Source organism: Mustela lutreola, chromosome 8 (genome assembly GCF_030435805.1).
Source record: "Mustela lutreola isolate mMusLut2 chromosome 8, mMusLut2.pri, whole genome shotgun sequence".
NCBI classification, from domain to species: Eukaryota; Metazoa; Chordata; class Mammalia; order Carnivora; family Mustelidae; genus Mustela; species Mustela lutreola.
In genome coordinates, this window is record NC_081297.1 from 58,470,833 (window position 1) to 58,493,276 (window position 22,444).

At 42.2% G+C, this 22,444-nt stretch overlaps 1 protein-coding gene across 1 annotated transcript in view; it reads left to right on the forward strand.

The window, feature by feature from the left end:
• Positions 1-22,444, forward strand: part of LOC131838637 (maestro heat-like repeat-containing protein family member 1) — an 84,363-nt gene that overhangs the window by 36,958 nt on the left and 24,961 nt on the right. The window contains exons 20-33 of the mRNA XM_059185067.1: positions 198-320; positions 680-832; positions 1,385-1,507; positions 1,872-1,951; positions 2,385-2,520; positions 3,631-3,720; positions 16,395-16,499; positions 17,190-17,325; positions 17,787-17,884; positions 18,475-18,624; positions 19,888-20,042; positions 20,289-20,424; positions 21,236-21,429; positions 22,220-22,357. Of these exons, the coding sequence (XP_059041050.1) occupies positions 198-320; positions 680-832; positions 1,385-1,507; positions 1,872-1,951; positions 2,385-2,520; positions 3,631-3,720; positions 16,395-16,499; positions 17,190-17,325; positions 17,787-17,884; positions 18,475-18,624; positions 19,888-20,042; positions 20,289-20,424; positions 21,236-21,429; positions 22,220-22,357 (1,817 nt within the window). The remainder of the gene's footprint in view (positions 1-197; positions 321-679; positions 833-1,384; positions 1,508-1,871; positions 1,952-2,384; positions 2,521-3,630; positions 3,721-16,394; positions 16,500-17,189; positions 17,326-17,786; positions 17,885-18,474; positions 18,625-19,887; positions 20,043-20,288; positions 20,425-21,235; positions 21,430-22,219; positions 22,358-22,444) is intronic.

Below are 22,444 nucleotides of genomic sequence, written 5' to 3' on the forward strand. Positions count from 1 at the left end.
TCTTGAATTATTTCTTGAAAGGATATTTTGTTCTCCATCTGTATTTTAAGTAGTTCAAGTCAGGGGAACCAATTTTCCTTCCATTTCTTTTCTTTCCCCTCTCTCTCCCTTCCTCTCTCTAAATCCCTTGGGAGAGCATAAAGGGTGCCTGGCTAACTCTTAGCTGTGGCATGAGGTTGAGGCTATCCCCATTACAGGGCATTGCTACAGCACTGAGTATCGTGTCCATGAAGTATCTGAAGATAGTCCTGGACCAACTTCAAGAGTACAGTGCTATCCTCATGGACAAGGGCTCATCATTCATCCTCAAACTAATGAAGGTGATGGCATTCCTGGAAACTCTGCCATCCTCCCACACAGAGCCTTCTGAAGCATCCCCATCACTCCAGACTTCCCACTTCTCTGAGGCCTTGTGACTCACCTATAAATGCTTGTATTTCCCTCTGATCAACCATGGGGAAGTTTCATCTTCTTCTCCCTTTCCTGTGCTCCCTTATGCCCATGCTTCAGGCCCTGGTATCATCAGAGGCACCACCTTCCTCCCAGCTGTTCACCATTCCACAACCCCATCTTCCCTTCTGGACCATCTAGCCAATCCATTCCTCTCTGAACCTCCATTTCCCCATCAGGCAAGGAGGTTAAGAGGAAGAGAAGGCAAGTTTCCCCCTTCCTCCTACAGGAACATCAGCAAAGGGAATGGGGGTTGGTCTGTAACATCATCTACTTAAGCTATAGCAAGATTATTTTCGAGAGCAAGGGAGGCATCGTCATGCATTTGGACAACATCCTGGCTTTGGCCCTCCAACACTACCGCAACTGCATTGTTGAAAAGGTACTTCCTGTTTACTCTACTTCTCCAGTGTCCCCTCCCTGCCTTCTTTAGCCTTCCCCTCCGAGAAAATGCATGGCCTTGGATGGAACAAGGTGGGGTGGGACTATTGCAGTTCCTTTAGGGGAGGTAAGAAGGAGTCCCTAAAGAATTTTCCTACCTCTTTCATTTGTCCAGAGAATGTGCCCCTAGGGTAGGAGAAGAAGCCTTTCCCAACTCCTGTTCATTTACCATCCAACTAGACATCCTTCAGGAGAACTTACTTGGTAAAAAGACAATAACTTGAGTGACAAGAAATCTAGCTAGGTCGGTCCTAACTTAAGAGTAAGTATGAAGTTCCAGAAAGAGGTTGGTAAGAGGGGTGGCCTCTTCTTCCATAAAGAGGCCACAGGCTTTGCTTTCCTAAGCGGTCCTCAGAGGGAAGAGTCAAGATCTCAGCCTAGAGAAAGCTATGGAAGCCTCAGCTTCTTGTCTCCCAGATTTTGTGTAGGTAGTTTTCCCTTAACCCAAGATCATTCCTACCTTGGAAACCCCTGAGCATACCGATTGATTCAGGATAAGAACCTGAAGCTGGAGTACCTGGGCGCCTTGAGCAAGCTAACAAACATCATTAGCAACCAGCCTATGGCCTTTCAGTTCAAGTTTGTTCAGAAACTAGAAATTGTAACTTTCATGGTGGTAAGTACAACTCAGGAGAATGATGGTGGAAATGCACAGAGGAGGGAGGGTGGGTCCTCAGGGAAACCATGGGCAGTGCTCCTGGGCTTGGCCTGGAGGAAAAAAGTCCAGATTTTCTAGTGTCCTTTTCCTACTTTATTGTTCCCTTTCCTATCCTCAGGGTGGGTGTGAGTACTGTGGGGAAGGTATGCTTGGGAGTAGGAGAGAAGGGCTATCCTCCTGAGTTTTTGGAAGTCCCTGAAAATTCTAGGTTCTAGTTTCTTGTGAATACAGTGTGGGGTGAGAGGATGGGGAAGAAGGCAACAAAAATATGTTCATATCCTCTTGGTCTCTGGGGTGGGGGGGTTGGGTGGGTGTATTACAGGAGTTAATCAAGGAGGAGCCATTGAATTCCATCTCCAGCTCCGTTAGGCTGAGGGCGATGAATATCATCACTGACTTCAGGTAATGGGTGTTCCAGCCACTCTGTCTTCGTGCTTTGAGTGGATTTCAGTCCTTTATTCCCTAGTCTGTCCCCAGCTTATTTTCTGCTTCTGCTTCTAGTCACAGGGGGCCCCAGGCAGTAGTATACATCCACCGTACAATATCTGCCACCTCCTTTCACCAAGATTTTTTTTAGATGGGATTTTGGAGCTCCTGGCAGAGACCACCTCTCTCATCTTCACAGGCATTTGCTGTTGCTTCTGGTTCAGGCTTTCTTCTGCTTTCAGGGCTGTTCCTGGCATTGATAAACTTTGTTTACTGTTTCCTTTTTCTTTTGTTTCTTTTTCTTCTGGTAACTTCTTACTGCCACCTGTCCCTCTCTGAACCTTCCTCAGCTGCTATTCCTGGGCATTACTGTTTCATTACATTTTTACTACTTCCTCCTGGATTGTAGGAACCTCAGTCCCCTCACAGAGGTGGAAGAAAGAACAGATCTTCTTCGAACATGCTGTAAGAGTGTGCTCTGCCTGCCACCCACAGAAGTTTTGCTGAAGGAGGCGTCCAGTTCCCAGGAGGCCGAAGGCACTGTGGTAATGATCTCTTTGATGTTTGTCTCTTTGTAGGTTGTGTGGTTTGTTGTTGTTGTTGTTGTTGTTTTATCGAGAGGATGAGAAATATAGGTTTGGCAGTTACACATAAGACTCTTCTACCTTCTTTGATAAAAATGCGATCATCTGAAGAGGTTACCAGGTCATATAGTCTGAATGTTCGTCATGATATGTACTTCTTTCTTGAGAGCACTCATTGATTACTGCTGTCATACTTTAAAATTCTGACCCAGAAGTGGACACTCATATCTAATTTTTAACTGTTATACAGTTGAAACCAGTTTGAAAGGTTCAGACATGATTTTACTAAAGGTGCATGGATAAATAAGTTTAGAGAATCTCAGGTGCAAGAGAGCTGAATCCATTTCCCACAGAGCCTCTAGTGTTTCCTTGAGGGAAGGAAGAACAATTCACTTTACTAATTTGCATTTGTATGTTTAATTCTTAGGAATTCTTTCATGTTCTCTGATTACTCCTTTATCTTGATTGGTTGTACTTGTTTTATTGATGCCACAAACCCTTGATTTTTTTGAGGGTATTAGTAAGAATCTTTAAAAATAAAAGTTTCTATTTTCTGAATTAGGTTAGCTTTTTTGAGGGTCAGTTGGTCTGTTTGGGCCTCTTCTTCAGCTGTCTGGTGATCCTTCTTTGTCAGTTCATATTTATTTATATTATGAAGTTTGTATTTATTTATATTATATTATTTATATTATGTACCATTCTCTGTATGGTACATACAGAGAAGGCTGAGGTGGGTTTCCTCTGGTTGTATTCCCATGAGGCCTTCCTCAGTGTAGGTATAGAGAGGGAAGGTATTTTGACAGGATTTGCCCATGTTTGGGTTAAGCTGGGAACTCCCAGTCCACTAGGACAAACTGCACATCAGGCAGACATTTGTGCTCTGCTGAAAACAACAGAAGAATTGGTTCAAGTTAATAGGAGGCAAATGGCACTTTAAATTTTAGGGGAAACTGTGGAGCAGAATTTCTCAAGGAAAAGCTTCCTGGGAGAGCTAAAGCACTGAGCTAAGTTTAGGAGGAGGGGTGGGGCTGACATCTCCACTATTCTTTGAGTTCTCTCTTCTCCCCTCAGGATTTGTACAGGGAGACCCTGCAATCCCTTCTAAAGCTAATGGAGACACTTATTTTTGAGATGCCTTCTCGGATCCAGAACTCCTTGGAGGTCAGTAAGAAGAAGCCCTTGAAACCGGTATATTGGTTTCCTAGGGCTGCCGTAACAAAGTATCACAACTGAGAGGCTTCAAACAACAAAAATCTATTTTCTAACAGCTGTAAAGGATGGAAGTCCAAAATCAAGGTAACAGCAGGGTTGCTTCCTACTGGAAGCTGTGAAGGAGCTTCTCTCCTAGACTCTGGTTATTCCTGGCAGCCCCTGGTGTCCCTTGGTTTATAGACATACCATTCTACATGTGAGTGAAATCATGTGGTATTTGTCTTTGGCTGACTTATTTTCCGTAGTGTTATATGCCCTAGATCCTTCCATGTTGTTACAAATAGCAAATAGCCAATAGCAAAATTTCATTCTCTTTTATAGCCGAATATTTCACTGTGCATGTGTGCATGTGTTTGTGTGTGTGTGTATCTCACATTTTCTTTATCCATTCATCTATCAGTGGACACTTGGGTTGCTTCCATAATTTGGCTAGTATAAATAATGCTGCAATAAATATAGGGTGCCATATAACCTTTCCAACTAGTGTTTTTGTATTTGGGGGGTATATACCCAGTATATATACCGGATCATAGGGTAGTTCTATTTTTAATTCTTTTGAGGAACCTTCATACTGTTTTCCAAGTGACTGCACCAGTCTGCATTCCCACCAACTGTCCTTGAGGGTTCCTTTTGCTCTACATACTCACCAACACTTTGTTGTGTCTTATCTTTTTATTTTAGATATTCTGACAGGTGTGAGGTGATATCTTATTATTGTTTTAATTTGCATTTCCCTGATGAGTGATTTTAGCATCTTTTCGTATTTGTTTTGGTCATATGCATGTTTTCTTTGGAGAAATGTCTGTTCATGTCTTCTCCTTTTTTTTTTTTTTTAAGATTTTATTTATTTATTTGACAGAGAGAGACAGCCAGAGAGGGAACACAGCAGGGGGAGCAGCAGGCAGAGGGAGAAGCAGGCTCCCCACCAAGAAGAGACTCTGATGTGGGGTTCGATCCCAGGACCCTGGGATCATGACCTGAGCATCATGACCTAAGGCAGATGCTTAATGACTGAGCCACCCAGGCGCCCCTCTTCTGCCCATTTTTAATTGAATTATTTGTTTTGTGTATGTCAAGTTGTATAGGTTCTTTATAAAATTTGGATACTAATCCTTTATGGAATATGTCATTTACATGTATCTTCTCCCATTCCACAGGTTGCCTTTTCCTTTTGTTGTCTCCTTTGCTGTGTGGAAGCTTGTTTTTTTGTTCTGTTTTGTTAATGTCATTCCAATATTTTAATTCTGCTTTTGCTTCCCTTGCCTCAGGAGATATATCTAGAAGAATATTGTTATGGGTAATATAAGAGACATTACTGCTTGTGTTCTCTTCTAGGATTTTTATGGTTTCAGGTCTCACATTAGGTCCTTAATCCATTTTGAGTGTATTTTTCTATGTGGTGTAATAAAGTGGTCCAGTTTCATTCTTTCACATGTAGCTGTCCAGTTTTCCCAATATCATTTGTTGAAGAGGCTATCTTTTCCCCATTCGTATTCTTGCTTCCTTTGTAGAAGATTAACTGACTGTATGATCATGGACTTATTTTCGGGCTTTCTATTCTGTTCTTTTGATCTGTGTGTCTGTTTTTGTGCCAGAACCATACTGTTTTGATAACTAAAGCTTTGCAGTATAACTTGAAATCTGGTATTATAATACTTCAATCTTTTTCTTTTTAAAATTTGCTTTGGGTATTCATGGTCTTTCGCAGTTCCATACAAATTTTAGGATCTTTCGTTTTAGTTCTGTGAAAAATACTTGCATAAAATCTATAGATTGCTTTGGGTAGTATGGACGTTTTAACAATATTGGTTTTTCCAATCCATGAGTATGGACTATCTTTCCATTTGTTTGTGTTATTTCAATTTCTTTCATCAGTGTTTTATAGTTTTCAGAGTATAGATCTTTAACCTCCTTGGTTAAGTTTATTTCTATTTTTTAATTATTTTTTGGTACAATTATCAATTAAGTTGTTTTCTTAATTTCTCTTTCTGATGTTTCATTGTTAGTGTATAGAAATGCAACAGATTTCTGTACATTGATTTTGTATCCTGCAATATTACTGAATGGATTTATCAGTTCTAGTAGGTTTTTTTGTTTTGTTTTGTTTTTTGGTAGAGTCTTTTGGTTTGTCTATATATAGTATCATGTCATCTGCAAATAGTGAAAGCTTTACTTCTTCCTTACCTTTTTGGATGCTTTTTATTCTCTTTTCTAATCTGATTGCAGTGATTATGACTTCCAGTGGTATGTTGAATAAAAGTGGTGAGTGCAAACATGCTTGTCTTATTCCTGACCTTAGGGGAAAAGCTCTCAGTTTTTCACTATTAAGTATGATGTTAGCTATGGGTTTTTCATATATGGTCTTTATTATATTGATGTATGTTCCCTCTAAACCTGCTTTGTGAAGGGTTTTTATCATGAATCGATGTTGTACTTTGTCAGATGCTTTGTCTGAATCTGTTGAAATGATCATATAGTTTTTATCCTTCTTCTTATTGATGTGATGTATCATGTTGATTAATTTGAAAATATTGAACCACTCTTGCATCCCCAAAATAAATCCCACTTGATCATGGTGAATTATTTTTTTTAAGGTATTGTTGGATTCCATTTGCTAATATTTGTTGAGGATCTTTACATCTATGTTCAGTGACTCTGGCCTGTAATTCTCTGTATTTGTAATGTCCTTCTTGGTTTTGGTATCAGGGTAATGCTGACCTCAGGGAATCAATTTGGAAGTTTTCCTTCCTCTTTTATTTTTAAAAATAGTTTCTTTAAATGTTTGGTAGGATTCACCTATGAAGCCATTTGGTCATGGACTTTCATTTGTTGGGACTTTTTGTTGTTGTTTTTGTTTTTGTTTGTTTGTTTGTTTTTTCACAGATTCAATATCATTGCTGGCATTCAGTCTGTCCAAATTTTCTATTTCTTCCTGATTCAGTTTTGGGAGGTTATATGTTTCTAGGAATTTACCTTTTTCTCCTAGGTTGTCCCAATTTATTGGCATATAATTTTTCATAATGTTCTTTTACAGTCCTTTGTATTTCTGTGGTGTTGATTGGTATTTCTCCTCTTTCATTTCTGATTTTGTTTATTTGAGTCCTCTCACTTAAAAATTCTTTGATGAGTCTGGTTAAAGGTTTATCAATTTTGTTAATCTTGTCAAAAGCTGGCACTTGGTTTCATTGATCTGTTCTACTATCTCTTATTTCTATTTCATTTATTTCTGCTCTAGTCTTTATTATTTCCTTCCCTCTACTATTTTGGGGTTGTTTTGTTCTTCTTTTTCAAACTTCTTTAGGTATGAGTTTACATTGTTTGTTTATTTTAGATTTTTCTTGCTTCTTGGGGTAGGTCTGTATTGCTATAAATTTCCCTCTTAAAATAGCTTTTGCTGCATACCAAAGATTTTGGGCCATTGTGTTTTCATTTTCATTTGTTCCCCTGTGTTTTCTGATTTCTTCTTTGATTTGTTGGTTGACCCTTTCATTGGGTCATACATAGTAGCATATTATTTTTTTTTTTAAGATTTTATTTATTTATTTGAGAGAGAGAGAGCAAGCACACAAGCAAGGCAGAAAGGAAGAAACAGGTTCACTGCTGAGCAGTGAGCCCAAGGTGGGGCTCAATCCCAGGACCCTGGGATCATGACCTGAGCAGAAGGCAGATGCTTAACTGACTGAGCCAGCTAGGTGCCCCAGTAGCATGTTATTTAACCTCCATGTATTTGTGTTCTTTTTCGATTTTTTTTTTGTAACTGATTTCTAGTTTCACAGCATTGTGGTCAGAAACGATACATGGGGGATGCCTGGGTGGCTCAGTTGGGCATCTGCCTTATCCCAGAGTTCTGGGATCAAGCCCCATGTCAGGCTCCCTGCTCAGCAGAGAGTCTGCTTCTCCTTTTCCCTCTGCCCCTGCTACGGCTTGTGCACCCTCTCTCTGTCTTTCTCTTTCAGATAAATAAATAAAATCTTTAAGAAAAAAAATAAAGATGCATGGTACGACTTCAGTCTTTTTTAATTAGTTGATTCTTGTTCTGTGGCCTAATGTTATCTATTCTAGGGAATGTTCCATGTGCACTTAAAAAGAGTGCATATTGTACTGTATTAGGATGGAATGTTCTGAATAGATCTATTAAATCCATCTGGCCCAATATGTTATTCAAAGCCATTGTTTCCTGTTGATTTTGGGTTTGGATGATCTGTTCATTGATATAAGTGGGGTGTTAAAGTTCCCTACTATTATTGTATCTCTAGTGATTACTTCCTTTATATTTGTTATTTTTTATGTATGTGGGTGCTGCCATGTTGGGTGCATAAATGTTTACAATTGTTATATCCTCTTGTTGGATTGTCCTCTTTATGATTATAAAAGGTCCTTCTTGGCCTCTTGTTACAGTCTTTGTTTTAAAGTCCGTTTGTACAATGTAAGCATTGCTAGTCTAGCTTTCTTCTCACATCCATTTGCATGGTAAATGTTTCTCCATCTCTTCACTTATAATCTGCATGTGTCTTCAGGTCTGAAATGAGTGTCTTGTGGATAGCCTATAGGTGGGTCTTATTTTTTAACCGTTCTATCACCTTATGTCTTTGATTGGAGTATTTAGTTTATTTACATACAAAGTAATTATTGACTATTATGTACTTACTATTTTTAATGGTTGTTTTTGTAGTTCTCTATTCCTTTCTTCTCTCATAATAAATTGGGTTTCTTTCATGATATACTTGTATTCTTCTCTCCTTATTTTTGCATGTCTATTATTGGTTTTTTATTTTTGTTTACCATTAGGTTTGTATATAAAATTTTCTGCATATAACAGTCTATATTAAGTTGATGGTCGCTTAAGTTTGAACTCCTCTATCCTTTTACTTTATGAGACCCTTGACTGAGTTTTACAGATATACTTTTTTTCATATATACTTTTTTAAAAAAGATTTTATTTATTTGACAGACAGAGATCACAAGTAGGCAGAGAGTCAGGCAGAGAGAGAGAGGAGGAAGCAGGCTCCCTGCTGAGCAGAGAGCCTGATGTGGGATTTGATCCCAGGACCCTGAGATCATGACCTGAGCTGAAGGCAGAGGCTTTAACCCATTGAGCCACCCAGGCACCCCCACATATGCTTATTTGTACTGCTTTTGTGTATCCTACTTTTCTTGCTCTTATTTATGGTTTTTCCTTTCTACTCAAAGAGTTTCCTTTAACATTTCTCATAGAACTGATTTAGGGGCCATGAATTCCTTTAACACTTATTTGTCTGGGAAATTATCTCTCCTTCTAATCTGGATGGTAGCATTGCTAGATAGAGTATTCTTATTGGCTGCAGATTTTTTCCTTTCAGCGTTTTTAAGTCTATCATGCCTCTCACTCTCTTCTGGCCTGCAATGTTTCAGATAAAAAGTCTGCTGAGAACCGTAAGGGATTTCCCTTGTATCTAACTTTTCTATTGTTGTGTTTAAAATTCTCTCTTTATCACTACTTTTGCCATTTTAATTACCATGTTTCTTGGTGTGGACCTCCGTGGATTGATTTTGATTTTGTGCCTCCTAGATCTGGATTTCTGTTTCCTTCCTCAAATTGGTAAGTTTTCAGTTATTATTTATTCAGACGAATTTTATGCCCCCTTTTCTCTCTCTTCTTCTGAAATCACTATAATGCAAATATTATTATACTAGGTATTGTCACTGAGTTCCCTTAGTCTACTTTCATTTTGTATAATTTATTTTTTCTTTCACCTGGTTATCTTGATTGCTTTTCAATAGTCTGTCCTCCAGGTCATGGATTTGTTCTTCTGCTTCCTCTAGTCTGCTATTAATTCCATCTAGTGTATTTTTAATTTCATCTATTGTATTATTCATCTCTAATTCATTCTTTTTTATTTCTTTGTTAAGAGTCTCACTGATGTCCTCCACTCTTTCATCAAGTCTATCTTTAGGAACATTACTTTATTTTTATTAGTATCATTTTTTGAAAGATTTTATTTGTTTTGTGACAGAGAGAGAAACAGTGAGAGAAAGAACACAAGCAGAGGGAGTGGGATAGGGAGAAAGAAGCAGGCCTCCTACTGAGCAGGGAGCCCAATGAGGGGCTCAATCCCAGGACCCTAGGATCATGACCTGAGCCAAAGGCAGATGCCCAATGACTGAAACACCCAGGCAGGTGCTCCATGAGCATTACTTTAAATTCTCTATCAGACATATTACTTATCACCATTTCACTTTGGTCTCTTGCTGTGATTGTTCCTGTTCTTTCATTTGGGACATATTTCTCTATCCCCTCCTTTTGTGTAACTTGCTATGTCTGTTTCTGTGAGTTAGGAAAGTCAGCTATGTCCCCTACTCTTGAAAGTAATGGTCTTATGAATAAAAGGTCCTGCAGTGTTTTGCAGTGCCCTGTAGTCCCCTGTTCACCAGAATCTGGTGATAAATGTTTGGCACACATCACACATAGGAGATGCCTATGTGTGATGTGTGTACCTGTTCGTCGTGGCTGAGTTGCTTTTGCCTTCAATCCAGTCCTCTGCAATGGCAGATAGGTATTTGCCTGTTGTGGGTGGGGTTTGGCCCCTGTGTGGTTAGTACACCAGTCTGGCGCCACCTTGGCCTTGAACTGAATCAGACCAGCCATTTTTCAGACATGCAATAGCATAAAACTTCAAGGTACATTCCCTGTGTTGTCCCTAAGAAGTTTTCGTTGATGGGTAGGGCCTATAGTCCCACCAGCTGCCCGCCTGCCACCCACAGCTGGGGCAACAGTTTGACTGGTGTGTGTGCTGATCTTTCCCTCTTCTCAGGGCTGAAGTCACTTTGGAGTAGTGCTGGCCCCTGTCATAGCTGCTTTTACACTGCCAAGCTTGCGTCACTACTTTGGATGGGGTCAGGCCAAGAGTACATTGGAGGAGGTGGGTCTGAAATGTGCTCAGGGCAGGAAGTGCAGTGTTCACAGATTTTGTGAACTGGTCCTCTGGGGGAGGGGACCCACAGCACTGGGACTGGGGCAGGCCTGGCTGGAGATAATGGATCTGCAGACCCATTGGGGAGGGGGCAGAATGTGTGACTTTAGCAAGTGAGGTAGGTAGTGGTGCCTTACTGGTTTTCACAGACGGCTGTGTGTTTATTGGGGTGGGGGGAGGCAGGGGAGAGAAATGGCACCTGTCCACTCCTTTGTTCCTGGAGAAATTTCCCAACAATCTCTGTCCCTCTAGGACCCACTCTGAGATTAGTAAATGCTCCCTCCCAAGTGCCCCAGGCATTTTTCAAACTGCTGCTTCTAGCTCCATCTCTGCAGGACTGTTTTTTGTGCTGTCCCTTTAAGAGCACCCTTCTAGCTCTCCCACAGGCAAGTCCTGCTGATGCTTAAAATTCCAGGTTTTAGGTCTGCTGGTTGTAAGAACTGAGGAAATTTGGCTTCTCTGGTTTTCAAACCCAAATGTTATGCCATTTGCCTTCTCTGTGTGGGCTTCCTGGTGTGATAGTCTATTCCTTTCCCTCCTCTGTCCAGGAATCCCTTCCTCCAGTAGACAGTCCCCCAGGTCTGTTTAGCTCCCCACCATATGTCTCCCTTTCCTATCCTCTTTGATCTGGCTGTTCTTTACAGGTAGTTGTGGAGTAGTTCTGCCAGCCTTTGGGTCATTTTCAGGGTTATTTACAATGAAGTCAGTGTTATCTGATTGTATCTGTGAGATATAATCCAAGGAGATCCACTTTCACCACATGTATTCAACATATTATTGGAAGTCCTAACCGCAGCAATCAGACAATAAAAATAAATAAAAGACATCCAAATTGGTAAGGAAGAAGTAAAGCTTTCACTATTTGTAGATGACATAATACTATATATAGAAAACCCTGAAGATTTCATTAAAAAAAAAAAAACCCTACAGAACAGATAAATGAATTCAGTAAAGTCTTAGGATGCACTAATATACAGAAATCTGTTGCATTATTATATACTAATAATTAAGTAGCCGGAAGAGAAATTAAGAAAACAATCTCATTTACAATTGCACCAAAAAATGATAAAATAACTAGGAATCAACAAATGAAGTAAAAAGACTTGTACTCTGAAAACTATAAAACATGGAAGAAAGAAACTAATTTCATTTCTAAATGTCATTAAATATTCAGACATTCCAGTTGATTGGTTTTTCTCTTAATTCTCTTAATCTATAGATTGTCCTTCTATCATTTTTTCCTTGAAATTTATTTGTTGAAGAAACCTAGACATTTGTTCTCTGAATTTTCCACATTCTGGAATGTGATGATTACATTCTTTAGGGGCCACATAACAAATTCCTCTGCCCAAATCTTTCCTATAAATTGCTAAATCTAGGATATGTTAGATTCTGATTCTGATTCTCAGACCTAGATCATGAATCTGATGAATTTTTGGCAAGATTACTTCAGAAGTAGTCTTGTCTTCTTTTAAGAGGCACACAATGTCTGGTTGTCTTCTGGTGGTATTCAGACTTTTTAAAAAGAATTAACATGTAATGTATTATTTGTTTCAGGGGTACAGGTCTGTGTTTCATCAGTCTTATACAATTCACAGCACTCACCATAGCACATACCCTCTCCAATGTCCATCACCCAGTCACCCCATCCCCCCCCTCCCCTCCAGTAACCCTCAGTTTGTTTGCTGAGATTAAAAGTCTCTTATGGTTTGTCTCCCTCTCTGGTTTCATCTTGATTCAGTTTTTTTCCTCTCTTCCCCTATGATCCTCTGCCTTGTTTCTCAAATTCCACTTATCAGTGACATCATAAGATAATTGTCTTTCCCTGATTGACTTATTTCGCTTAGCATAATACCCTCTAGTTCCATCCACATCTTTGCAAATGGCAAGATTTCAATTTTTGATGGCTGCATAATATTCCATTGTATATATACACCACATCTTCATCCATTCGTCTGTCAGTAGACATCTGGGCTCTTTCCATAGTTTGGCTATTGTGAACATTATTGCTATAAACATTCGGGTGCAGGTACCCCTTCAAATTACTGCATTTGTATCTTTGGGTAAATATTCAGTAGGTCATAGGATAGCTCTATTTTCAACTTTTTGAGGAACTGTTTTCCAGAGTGGCTGCACCAGCTTGCATTCCCACCAACAGTGTAGGAGGGTTCCCCTTTCCCCTCATCCTCACAACATCTGTCATTTCCTGACTTGTTCATTTTAGCCATTCTGGCTGGTTTGATGTGGTATCTCATTGTGATCCTGATTTGTGTTTCCCTGATGCTGAGTGGTGTTGAGCACTTTTTCATGTGTCTGTTGGTCATTTGGATGTCTTCCTTGTGGAAATGTCTATTCATGTCTCTGCCCATTTCTTTTAAAAAAAATATATTTATAATTAATATTAATTTTCTTTTTTAAAAGATTTTATTTATTTATTTGAGAGACAGAGATCACAAGTAGGCAGAAAGACAGGCAGAGAGGGAGGGGGAAGCAGGCTCCCTGCTGAGCAGAGAGGCCGATGCGGGGCTCGATCCCAGGACTCTAAGATCATGACCTGAGCTAAAAGCAGAGGTTTTAACCCACTGAGCCACCCAGGCACCTCCCTCTGCCCATTTATTGATCGGATTATTTGTTCTTTGGACATTGAGTTTGCTAAGTTCTTTATAGATTTTGGACACTAGCCCTTTATCTGATATGTCATTTCAAGTGTCTTCTCCCATTCTATTGATTATCTATTGGTTATCTTTTGTCGATTGTTTCCTTTGCTGTGCAAAAGCTTTTTATACTGAAGAAGTCACAATAGTTCACTTTTGCCCTTGCCTCCCTTGCCTTTGGTGATGTGTCTAGGAAGAAGTTGCTGCCGCTGAGGTCAAAGAGGTTGCTGCCTGTGTTCTCCTTAAGCATTTTGATGGATTCCTGTCTCACATTTAGGTCTTTCATCCATGTTGAGTCTATTTTTGTATATGGTATAAGGAAAAGGTCTGGTTTCATTCTTCTGCACATGGCTATCCAATTTTCCCAACACCATTTGTTTAAGAGACTGTCTTTTCTCCATTGGATATTCTTTCATGCTTTGTTGAAGATGAGTTGACCATAGAGTTGAAGGTCCACTTCTGGGCTTTCTGTTCTGTTCCATTGATCTATTTGTCTGTTTTTGAAGCAGTACCATACTGTCTTGATGATAACAGCTTTCTAATAGAGCTTGAAATCCAGGATTGTGATCCCTCCAGCTTTGGTTTTCTTTTTCAACATTCCTTTGGCTATTCAGGATCTTTTCTGGTTTTATATAAATTTTAAGATTATTTGTTCCATTCCTGTGAAAAAAAGTTGATGGTATTTTGATAGGGATTTCATTGAATGTGTAAATTGCTCTAGGTACATAGACATTTTAACAATATTGGTTCTTCCAATCTATGATCATGGAATGTTTTTCCATTTCTTTGTGTCTTCCTCAATTTCTTTCATGAGTATTCTGTAGTTTTCTGAGTACAGATCCTTTTCCTCTTCGGTTAGATTTATTCCTAGGTATCTTATGGGTTTGGGTGCAACTGTAAATGGCATTGACTCCTTAATTTCTCTTTTTTCTGTCTTGATGGTGTTGTATAGAAATACAGCTAATTTCTGTGCATTGATTTTATATCCTGCCAGTTTACTGAATTCCTGTATGAATTTTAACAGTTTTGGGACTGAGTCTTTTTTTTTTTTTTTTTTAAGATTTTGTTTATTTATTTGACAGAGATCACAAGTAGGCAGAGAGGCAGGCAGAGAGAGAGAGAGGAGGAAGCAGGCTCCCTGCTGAGCAGAGAGCCCCATGTGGGACTCGATCCCAGGACCCCGGGATCATGACCTGAGCCGAAGGCAGATGCTTTAACCCACTGAGCTACCCAGGCACTCCAGAGATTTTATTAATTTATTAATTTATTTAACAGATAGATCAGAAGTAGGCAGAGAGGATGCAGCGAGAGAGAGGGGGGTCTTTTGGGTTTTCCACATAAAGTATCACATCATTACTGTTCATTACTTTTGGTGATCACTGCTTTGATTCATTTGTTCATTAGTGGCTGAAAATTGGGGATATTCTTTTTAAAGAAAGACCTTGTTATTGAGATATTACTTGCTACAGTAAAGTGTAAAAATCTTGTGTGTATACTTAGATACATTTTTACATATGTATAAATATCAGATCAGGATATAGGACATTTCCAATACCTCAAAATGTTCCTCTTCCACTGAATAACCACTGATTTAGCTTGTTCTTAAACTTCACATACATAGAATTTTATAATATGTACTTTCTTGTGCCTGTATTATTTCCCTTTAATATTTTATCTGTGAGACTCACCCATGTTGTTACATGTAGCATCAGATCATTTTTTGTTTCTATGTAGTATTCTGTTGAATGAACATACCTCTACTTATTTTTGCAAAATGATGACATTGTAGTTCTTTCACTCCTTACTCATTTTTATCGGGAATTCTTCTATAAAGAGAAATTGCCTTTATAAGTTATTTGTTTAGTTTGAGGTATAGCTCATCTAAGAAAGACAAGATAAATGCTGGATCATTTTTCTTTATCATTTGTCAAAGTAATGAAGTAATTCCTAATATTCTCCAAGGATGACTACCAATGGTTGTTTCTCTAGTATCATTTGAATTTAAAATGAATTTTGAAATGCTTCATATATTTTGATCAGTTACAACTATTATTCTTAATGATCCCATCTTTGGTCAATGAGAGCCTCTTCAGGTTGGCTCCTGAATCCCTTTAACATGACTTCCATAGTCTTCCATAGACTTGTTCTCCAGTTTAATATCTTGTATATTTCCTGTCTCAGTCCTGGAACGAACTCTTACTCCAAGGAACAATGATTGCTCTTAGAGAAAAATGGCATTTAGAGATCACAATCTTGGCATTGGGACATTTCGTCAGAGTCTGGCTATGAGGAAGACTTGCAGCCCTCCCACTAGAATTGCTTATATCTTCAGGAAGAATGTGTTTTCTTATCAATGCAGCATTAGTCTTCTCTTCCATTTGTTGTAGACTTTTCATCTGCTCCTCTTCTTTTTCAATTATGAATTGCTGTTTGGTTAGGCGAGTCATTGCCAGATGGATTGCTGTAAGTGGACATATTAGTGCATCTTTGGATCAGTGGTATTTAGGGCCCATAATTTACCAATGGTGAGACACTTACAGATTGTGTTCCAAATAGAAATCATCCATAATTATATTTCTTAAACATATTTATACATAATTCAGCCAGAAGTCTGTGAATACAGTGATTCTTTTTTGTTATTTGTTATTTGTTATTTTTGTAATTTGTTATTACCAAGTTCCCTTTCTACTGAAGAATTGGAAAACATTAGTAGGGTAGGCATTGGGGTATGTTGACCTATTAAAATGAATTACAGTCAACATAATTTCAGAGCCACTTCCTTCATTTGAAAGGAGATACTAATTGAAGATGTTTCTAGCATCTAGATAAGGCAAAATTGGGAGCTAGAAGAATGAAGCTTCTGGTGTCAAAGCCATATATAACCAGCCTATAAGCAAAAGAAATCCTATTCTCAGAAGTGTTGTCCTGATCCTTTGCAGAAGTTCAGGTTACATTTCTACCCTCTGGAACACAGCTGAACAGACCCCTCACCCCTCATTTCATTCTCTTCTTCCTTTAGGTTCTGGACACATGGCTGAATTCCCAAAAGGACAATGAGAGGGAACGGGCCATGTGGTGTGCTGCCCATATTCTTGGCTTCACTGCAAAAATGAATAACATTGGAGTAAGTGTGAGCCTGCCCTGGAGTCTAGGCCTCATTCCTACCCTTACCTCAAACTTCATCACATATCACCTAGCCTCAATTACTCATCCTACCCTCCATTTCCTTGGCCCCACCCTCTATTTTCTTTTGTGCATCCTATTGTCTCTTTTCTCCCTTGGACTTTTTCCCTACTCACCAATTTGGTTCCATTCCACTGGGTTCAGTTTAATTCCATTCGTCTCAACAAGCAGTTACTGAATACTCACCTTGTGCCAGGTACCATGCCAGGTGTTACAGAGGATGCATAGATGACCGAGACATTTACGGTCCAACTGGGGAGAGAGGCATGCATAGAACAAACTTGAATAGAAGGCGATAATGATAAACTTAAATAGAAGGCGAAAACTCCAAATACAGTAGGAATAAAATATCACAACACAAATGAAGTACAAGTGAAAGGAAATCTTCCTAGAGGAGGGGATATTTGAGCTAGGCTCCAAGAACGAGTGCCGTGCCAAGAGGCAAAAAAGAGGTGCAGTGTAAGGTCATTCCAAAACTATGACCCAACATACCTCTCTAAGTCCATTTCCATTAACCTCACCTAGTCTCACCTCTCCTATCTCTCATGCATTCCCTCTTCCTCTCTTCTTGCTTTGACTCGGCCAGAGAGAGTGGCTGGGGTAACCTGTAACTTCCAGCTCTCCTCCCCAGATGGACATTGAGTTCACTCGGCTGGGGCGTTTGGTAAGGCTGCTGGCCATGCGCTGCCAGGACCCAGTGGACAACATCTGCTTCCTGTCTGCACAGGCTGTCTACAACCTCTACTGTATCCTCCTGCTGCAAAAGCGTAGGGAGAATCTCCTCTTTTCACTTCTGCTCCGGCCTCCCACCTCTGTTTGGTCATTCTCTCACACGCTGTCCTAGAAGAGTGAGAGCTAAGTGGTTCCCTGAGCATCTTCCTTCCAACGAGGAACCTGCCTCTAGGCCCCAGCATATTCCCTCCTGGGACAAAATAGCTACTAAACAAACAGTTCTTTTGAATTAGTTTGTCCTCCTCTGGCTGAGCCCTATACCCTGACCCCAATCTGTCTCTGCCCTGAGGCAGGCAACACAGGGGCTCCTTTGACACTGGCTCTCACTGTTCCTTGTGATCTTGCTACCCATTTCTCTACCCCCTTCCCCATGGGCCGCACGTTATGCCAAGCTGACTCAATTCAGTGGGTGGTTTGGGTTGGGCAGATGGGAAAGCGGGCAACCTGAGACAACTTCTGAGTGTCTGAGGGGTGGGGTCGGGTGTCTTTGTTTCAGAAATGGAAAGGAAAAAACAGGGCTTGTGGGAAGAAGAGGGCACGAGTGAAGTCTATAGCCCCAACGTGTTCTATAACAACACCTTTGAGATTGCCAAGGTGAGAGGGCCGTGCCAGAGACTAAGTGGGAAGAGCCTGGGCCTCTCATCTGCGTCAGGTTCTAGACCCCGAGGTGGGGAGGGTGGTGGTCCTTTCCAGCCCAACTTCCTTTCTATTCTTTTGCCGCCTGGCCTGTGAACTCTTGCCTTGGGGGATGTTTTCCGCTTGTTCCCACCACCCTCCCCCTAAGCATCCTGGGCCCTAATGCGCCTTTCTTACCCATTCTCCCCTAGAAGCATCTACTTCATGCTAACAATGCTTTGTGAGTGATGTGTAGATTCAGCCCCTGCCTCAAAGATCCCATCACCCCGATCCTGGTCTCAGCCCTTCTCTCCCAGCACTCTGCCCCTGGGGCCTCTGATCTGTGAGCCTCTCAGAGCAGCTGAGGTCAGTGTTCTCTCCCTCCCAGCCCCAAAGTTTCTGTTCCCAGGAAAAGGGTCTTCTAGGTGCTAGGCAGATGGCACAGGCCTGGGACAAAGCACTCCAGGTTCCCAGGAGAGGCTCTCTCCACCTGTGCTAACAGGAAGGTGGGACAGGCTATCTCTGGCAGGAGGCCCCAGGGCAGGTAGCCTGACATCACCCTGTTGCAGGCCTTTGCAGAGTACTTCACACAGGTGCAGCTCACCACCCTGGTGCTGACGGCCATGGAGGGCCTGACCGACAGCAGGGTCAAAGTGTCTCTGGCGACGGCCCAGCTGATGAGCGCGGTCATGAAAGAGCGGGGCCGAGACATGATTAAGGTAGTGTGGGGCTGTGGTGGGAGCTCTGACCAGCACACCCATCTGGGCTCTCCCCTGGTTCTGTCCCTAACCAGCCAAAGAGTCCTGGGCAGTCCCTCACTCTCTTTTAAAATGTAGACTTGGGGGGCGCCTGGGCACCTCAGTCAGCTAAGTGTCTGCCTTTGGCTCAAGTCATGGTTCCGGAGTTCTGGGACTGAGCCCCCCTGTCAGGCTCGCTGCTCAGTAGGGAGTCTGCCCTCCTTCTGCCTCTGCCACTCCCTTGCTTGTACTCTCTCTTTCTCTCTCAGATAAACAAATAAAATCTTTTAAAAAAAATAAAAAAAAGAAAACATAGGGTTGGGCTACATTTTCTCTGGGGTCCCCTGAGCTCTGACAGCTGTACTCTTGAGTACTTGGAACAGCTCTGGAAGGCTGGCTCATCAATTAACTACCACCACATGTGGGGGTATGAGCCCTGTGAGGCCTAGTGCCAGAGCACAAGAAAACGTTGTGGGGGGATTCACCCTGATTGCCTAGGGGTGTCAGGGGGCTTCAATTTCTGGGAAGGGTAAGGCTGCGGATTACAAACCAGTAAGCTCATGGAATGACTGAGCGCTGAGTAAAATTTCTTCCAGAATAGCATATAGAAGTCCACATTTCCCACTCCACTGAAAAACTTTTTTAAATGAGGCCACATAGGGCAACTCTACGGGCAGCCAAGGTCCCTTTTATATGTGGCATGGGCTCTCCAGGCTTTCTTCTCTCTGAATCTCCGGACACCCATTGCCTTCACTCATTTATATGACTTGCCTGGTCTAGGTACCAGAAATGGAGGTGTGTCCTTGAAGTAGTAGAATAAAATGGACTTCCTGGAGACCCATATATCAGGAATTTGAGGGCCAAGTCAGAGTCCTGTGGTACACCCACCTCCAGTGCTAACTGCCCCTACAGTTTCATGGGTTGAAACTTGATCTCAGTGGGGAGACAAAGACCTGAAGTGTCCCCAGGGACTTTGCCTTCCTTCCTGGAGTCTCCTGTGTCTCCCAAGTAAGCTTGGAGCGACTCTCTGAACTCTGGGCTGTGGGCAGGCCTTCATCATAGCGGGCCTCCATGAGCTTCTGGAGTTCTTTTGGTGACCCCTGCTGGTCTGGCCTCTGGCACCCTAGAACTCAGCCTTAAGAAGAGTATCACTGGCAGGATTACAAGGATGCCTTGAGTCTGGGAGTTGGTAGATAGGGAGGAGGCGGGTAGGCTCACTGAGACTCCTGTGGCTCCTCCCTATAGATCGAGGAAATCGTGGAGGGGATCCTGGACCGGCTCAACTCCCAGCTGGAGCCCAGCACAAAGGAGGAGGTTGTGCGGGGCATGTGCTTGCTGGCCGGCAACAACACCCAGAGTGTTGTGCCTTTGCTTCTCAGCAAGTCCCTGCCTTGGGATAGGTACCTCTCCCAGGGCTTGGGAATACATTCTCCAGCCCAGCAAACCCTTCCCTCCCTTACCTGAGCTCTACACAAAAATGACTTTTCCTCTGGGATGCTTTCCCTCTGACACCAATTGAACTTGATCTCTGTGTTCTCTGGCCAAGTCTAGACCCTGAGAACCAGCCCTTCATGGGCCCAAGACCAGACTAGCCCTAGGAGGTTGGTCACCAGGGCCCATGACATAGCTGTCCCCGGTTCCTGCAGAACCAGTCTGGCCCTATGGAAGGCATTTGGCACTCAGCGAGAGACCACAATCAGCGTCCTGCAGCTGCTCATAGGCATCCTGGAAAAACCCCACTCCAGAGAGGAGACTGAGGAGATGGCCTTCCAACCTGTGGCGGTCAGCATGAGGGAAGGGGGACCCAACAACTTACTGTTCTGGGACTCAGGGGCAGAGCTGAAGGTCAAGGGCCGCAGGGTGGGAGCAGGTCTTAGAGGAGCATTCACTAATACTGTACATTCGAGGGGTCCTGGGTGGCTCAGTCGGTTGAGCGTCCCACTCTTGATTTCAGCTCAGGTCCTGGTTTCAGGGCTGTGGTATCCAGCTCCCTGTTGGGCTGCATGTCCTGCAGGGAATCTGCTTTGGATTCTCTCTCTTCCGCTCTCTCTGGCCCTCCTCCTGCTCATGCTTTCTCTCTGTCTCTAAAATAAATAGATAAACCTTTAAGGAAGTGCTATACTTTACTTCCTTTTTCCGCCTGTATATCTAAGAACTGAGTGATGTAGAGAGAACAAGGATTGATCCCATTTTTGGACAAGGAAACTGATGGTTAGAGCTAAGCAGCTTTCTCTGTCTCCTGATTCTGGGGCTGGCACTCCTTTTTCCAGGGCCTGGGGGGGTAGCATGAGGGTTGGAAGCAAAAGAGATTTGGTTGCCTGGAGTAGACAAAGTAATCCCCACATCATTTTCGGCTAAAAAGTTCGAGTTGCTTCCCATTCTCTCTTTGATGTCGGGAGAGTGAAGAGAAAGCAGGCTGCCCGTGTGCAATCTCATTTCCCTAAGGAAGTGTGGTGGGCTTTCAGTCTCTGAGAGCTTCTTACAAGCCTGAGTCAGAGTGACTGTGCCATTTGGGCAGTGATAGGGAGGGCAAGGTGGGACTCAGTGTATGGGGCCATGGTACCATCTTACGTCTTCCTCTGCTGTCTCCCAGGTGACATGTGCCCTGTGTGAGATGCTCTCAGGGTCCCTCTGCCAGGAGGCCGTCCAGGAGCTCTACCCTCGGCTCTTGATGGCTATATTATATCATCTCTGCTGGGTGATTGAGCAAAATGTCCCCCAGAAGATGGTGGTCTATAGCAAGGAGGGGGGCCCAGGCAGCAAGAGCAAGCCCTTTGACTCCACGAGGTAAGCCTAACCCCCTTGTGATGGATGGCTGGGACTAGCCAGTTCCAGAGGGTCCTGGGCAACCCGTGTGCTAGAATATTCTCACCTATATTCAAGCTTCTCATTTCTCTTGTTGTATGCACACTTCAGCTGACTCACTGGACATATAATGTCCCTGTTTGTAACTGCACAGGAAGAGAGTCAACTAGATGGTGGGCAGCAGGGCAAGCCCATATCTAGGTCATTTTCTCCATGTGGTTGGGGCCACTTGAATCTCATTGACCTCTGGCTTGGCTTTGTCACTAGTTCTGCTGTCTTGCACAAGTCAACGAGCGGGATTCCATTTTCTCATCTCGAAAATGGGGGTTGACTCTTAAATGTGTGGTTGTCACTTTTTAAAATTTTTATTAAACCTCAGGATATTCTACTCAAATGGAATCTTATGTTAAATGAAAACAAATAGACCCAATAAGCAGAGATTTTCTGATGAGATGGGTGTGGAGGTAAATCTATATCCTAACCCCATTCTTTGCCCTTGGAGAGCAGAAGTGGAAAACCAAAGCACTGAGATTTCTCTATAGTTTTCTTTGTAGGACTCTGTGGTTGGATGAGGGCCAAAGCTGAAGGAGTGGATGGGCAGTCAGAGATGGGTTTCACAAGAACCATGGATTTTTGTCAGCAGGAGAGCAGACCATAGCAACCAGAACGGAAACTGTCTCCTGACTTCCCAGCACAGGATACAAATGAGGGCATAATGCCTTGTCCACCCTTTTGTCCCTTTCTTTTCTTCACCAATGGTTGTGACCTTCAGTTGTGCCCTGGAAGTCGTGAAGTTGGTGTTCTTGGCTGCTGCATATGATGGAGTGGTGACCTATGCAAATCAGCATCACTGCTGGGACCTTCTGTCCTGCCCCAGGTTTTACTACATAGGGATCATGGACCTGACAAGGTGAGGCTATTTCCCCAGTGACCCTGGCACCACTCTAATCTCCTGACCCCAAGATCCCGAGTCCCAGCCTTCAGCTGTCCCTTCCCC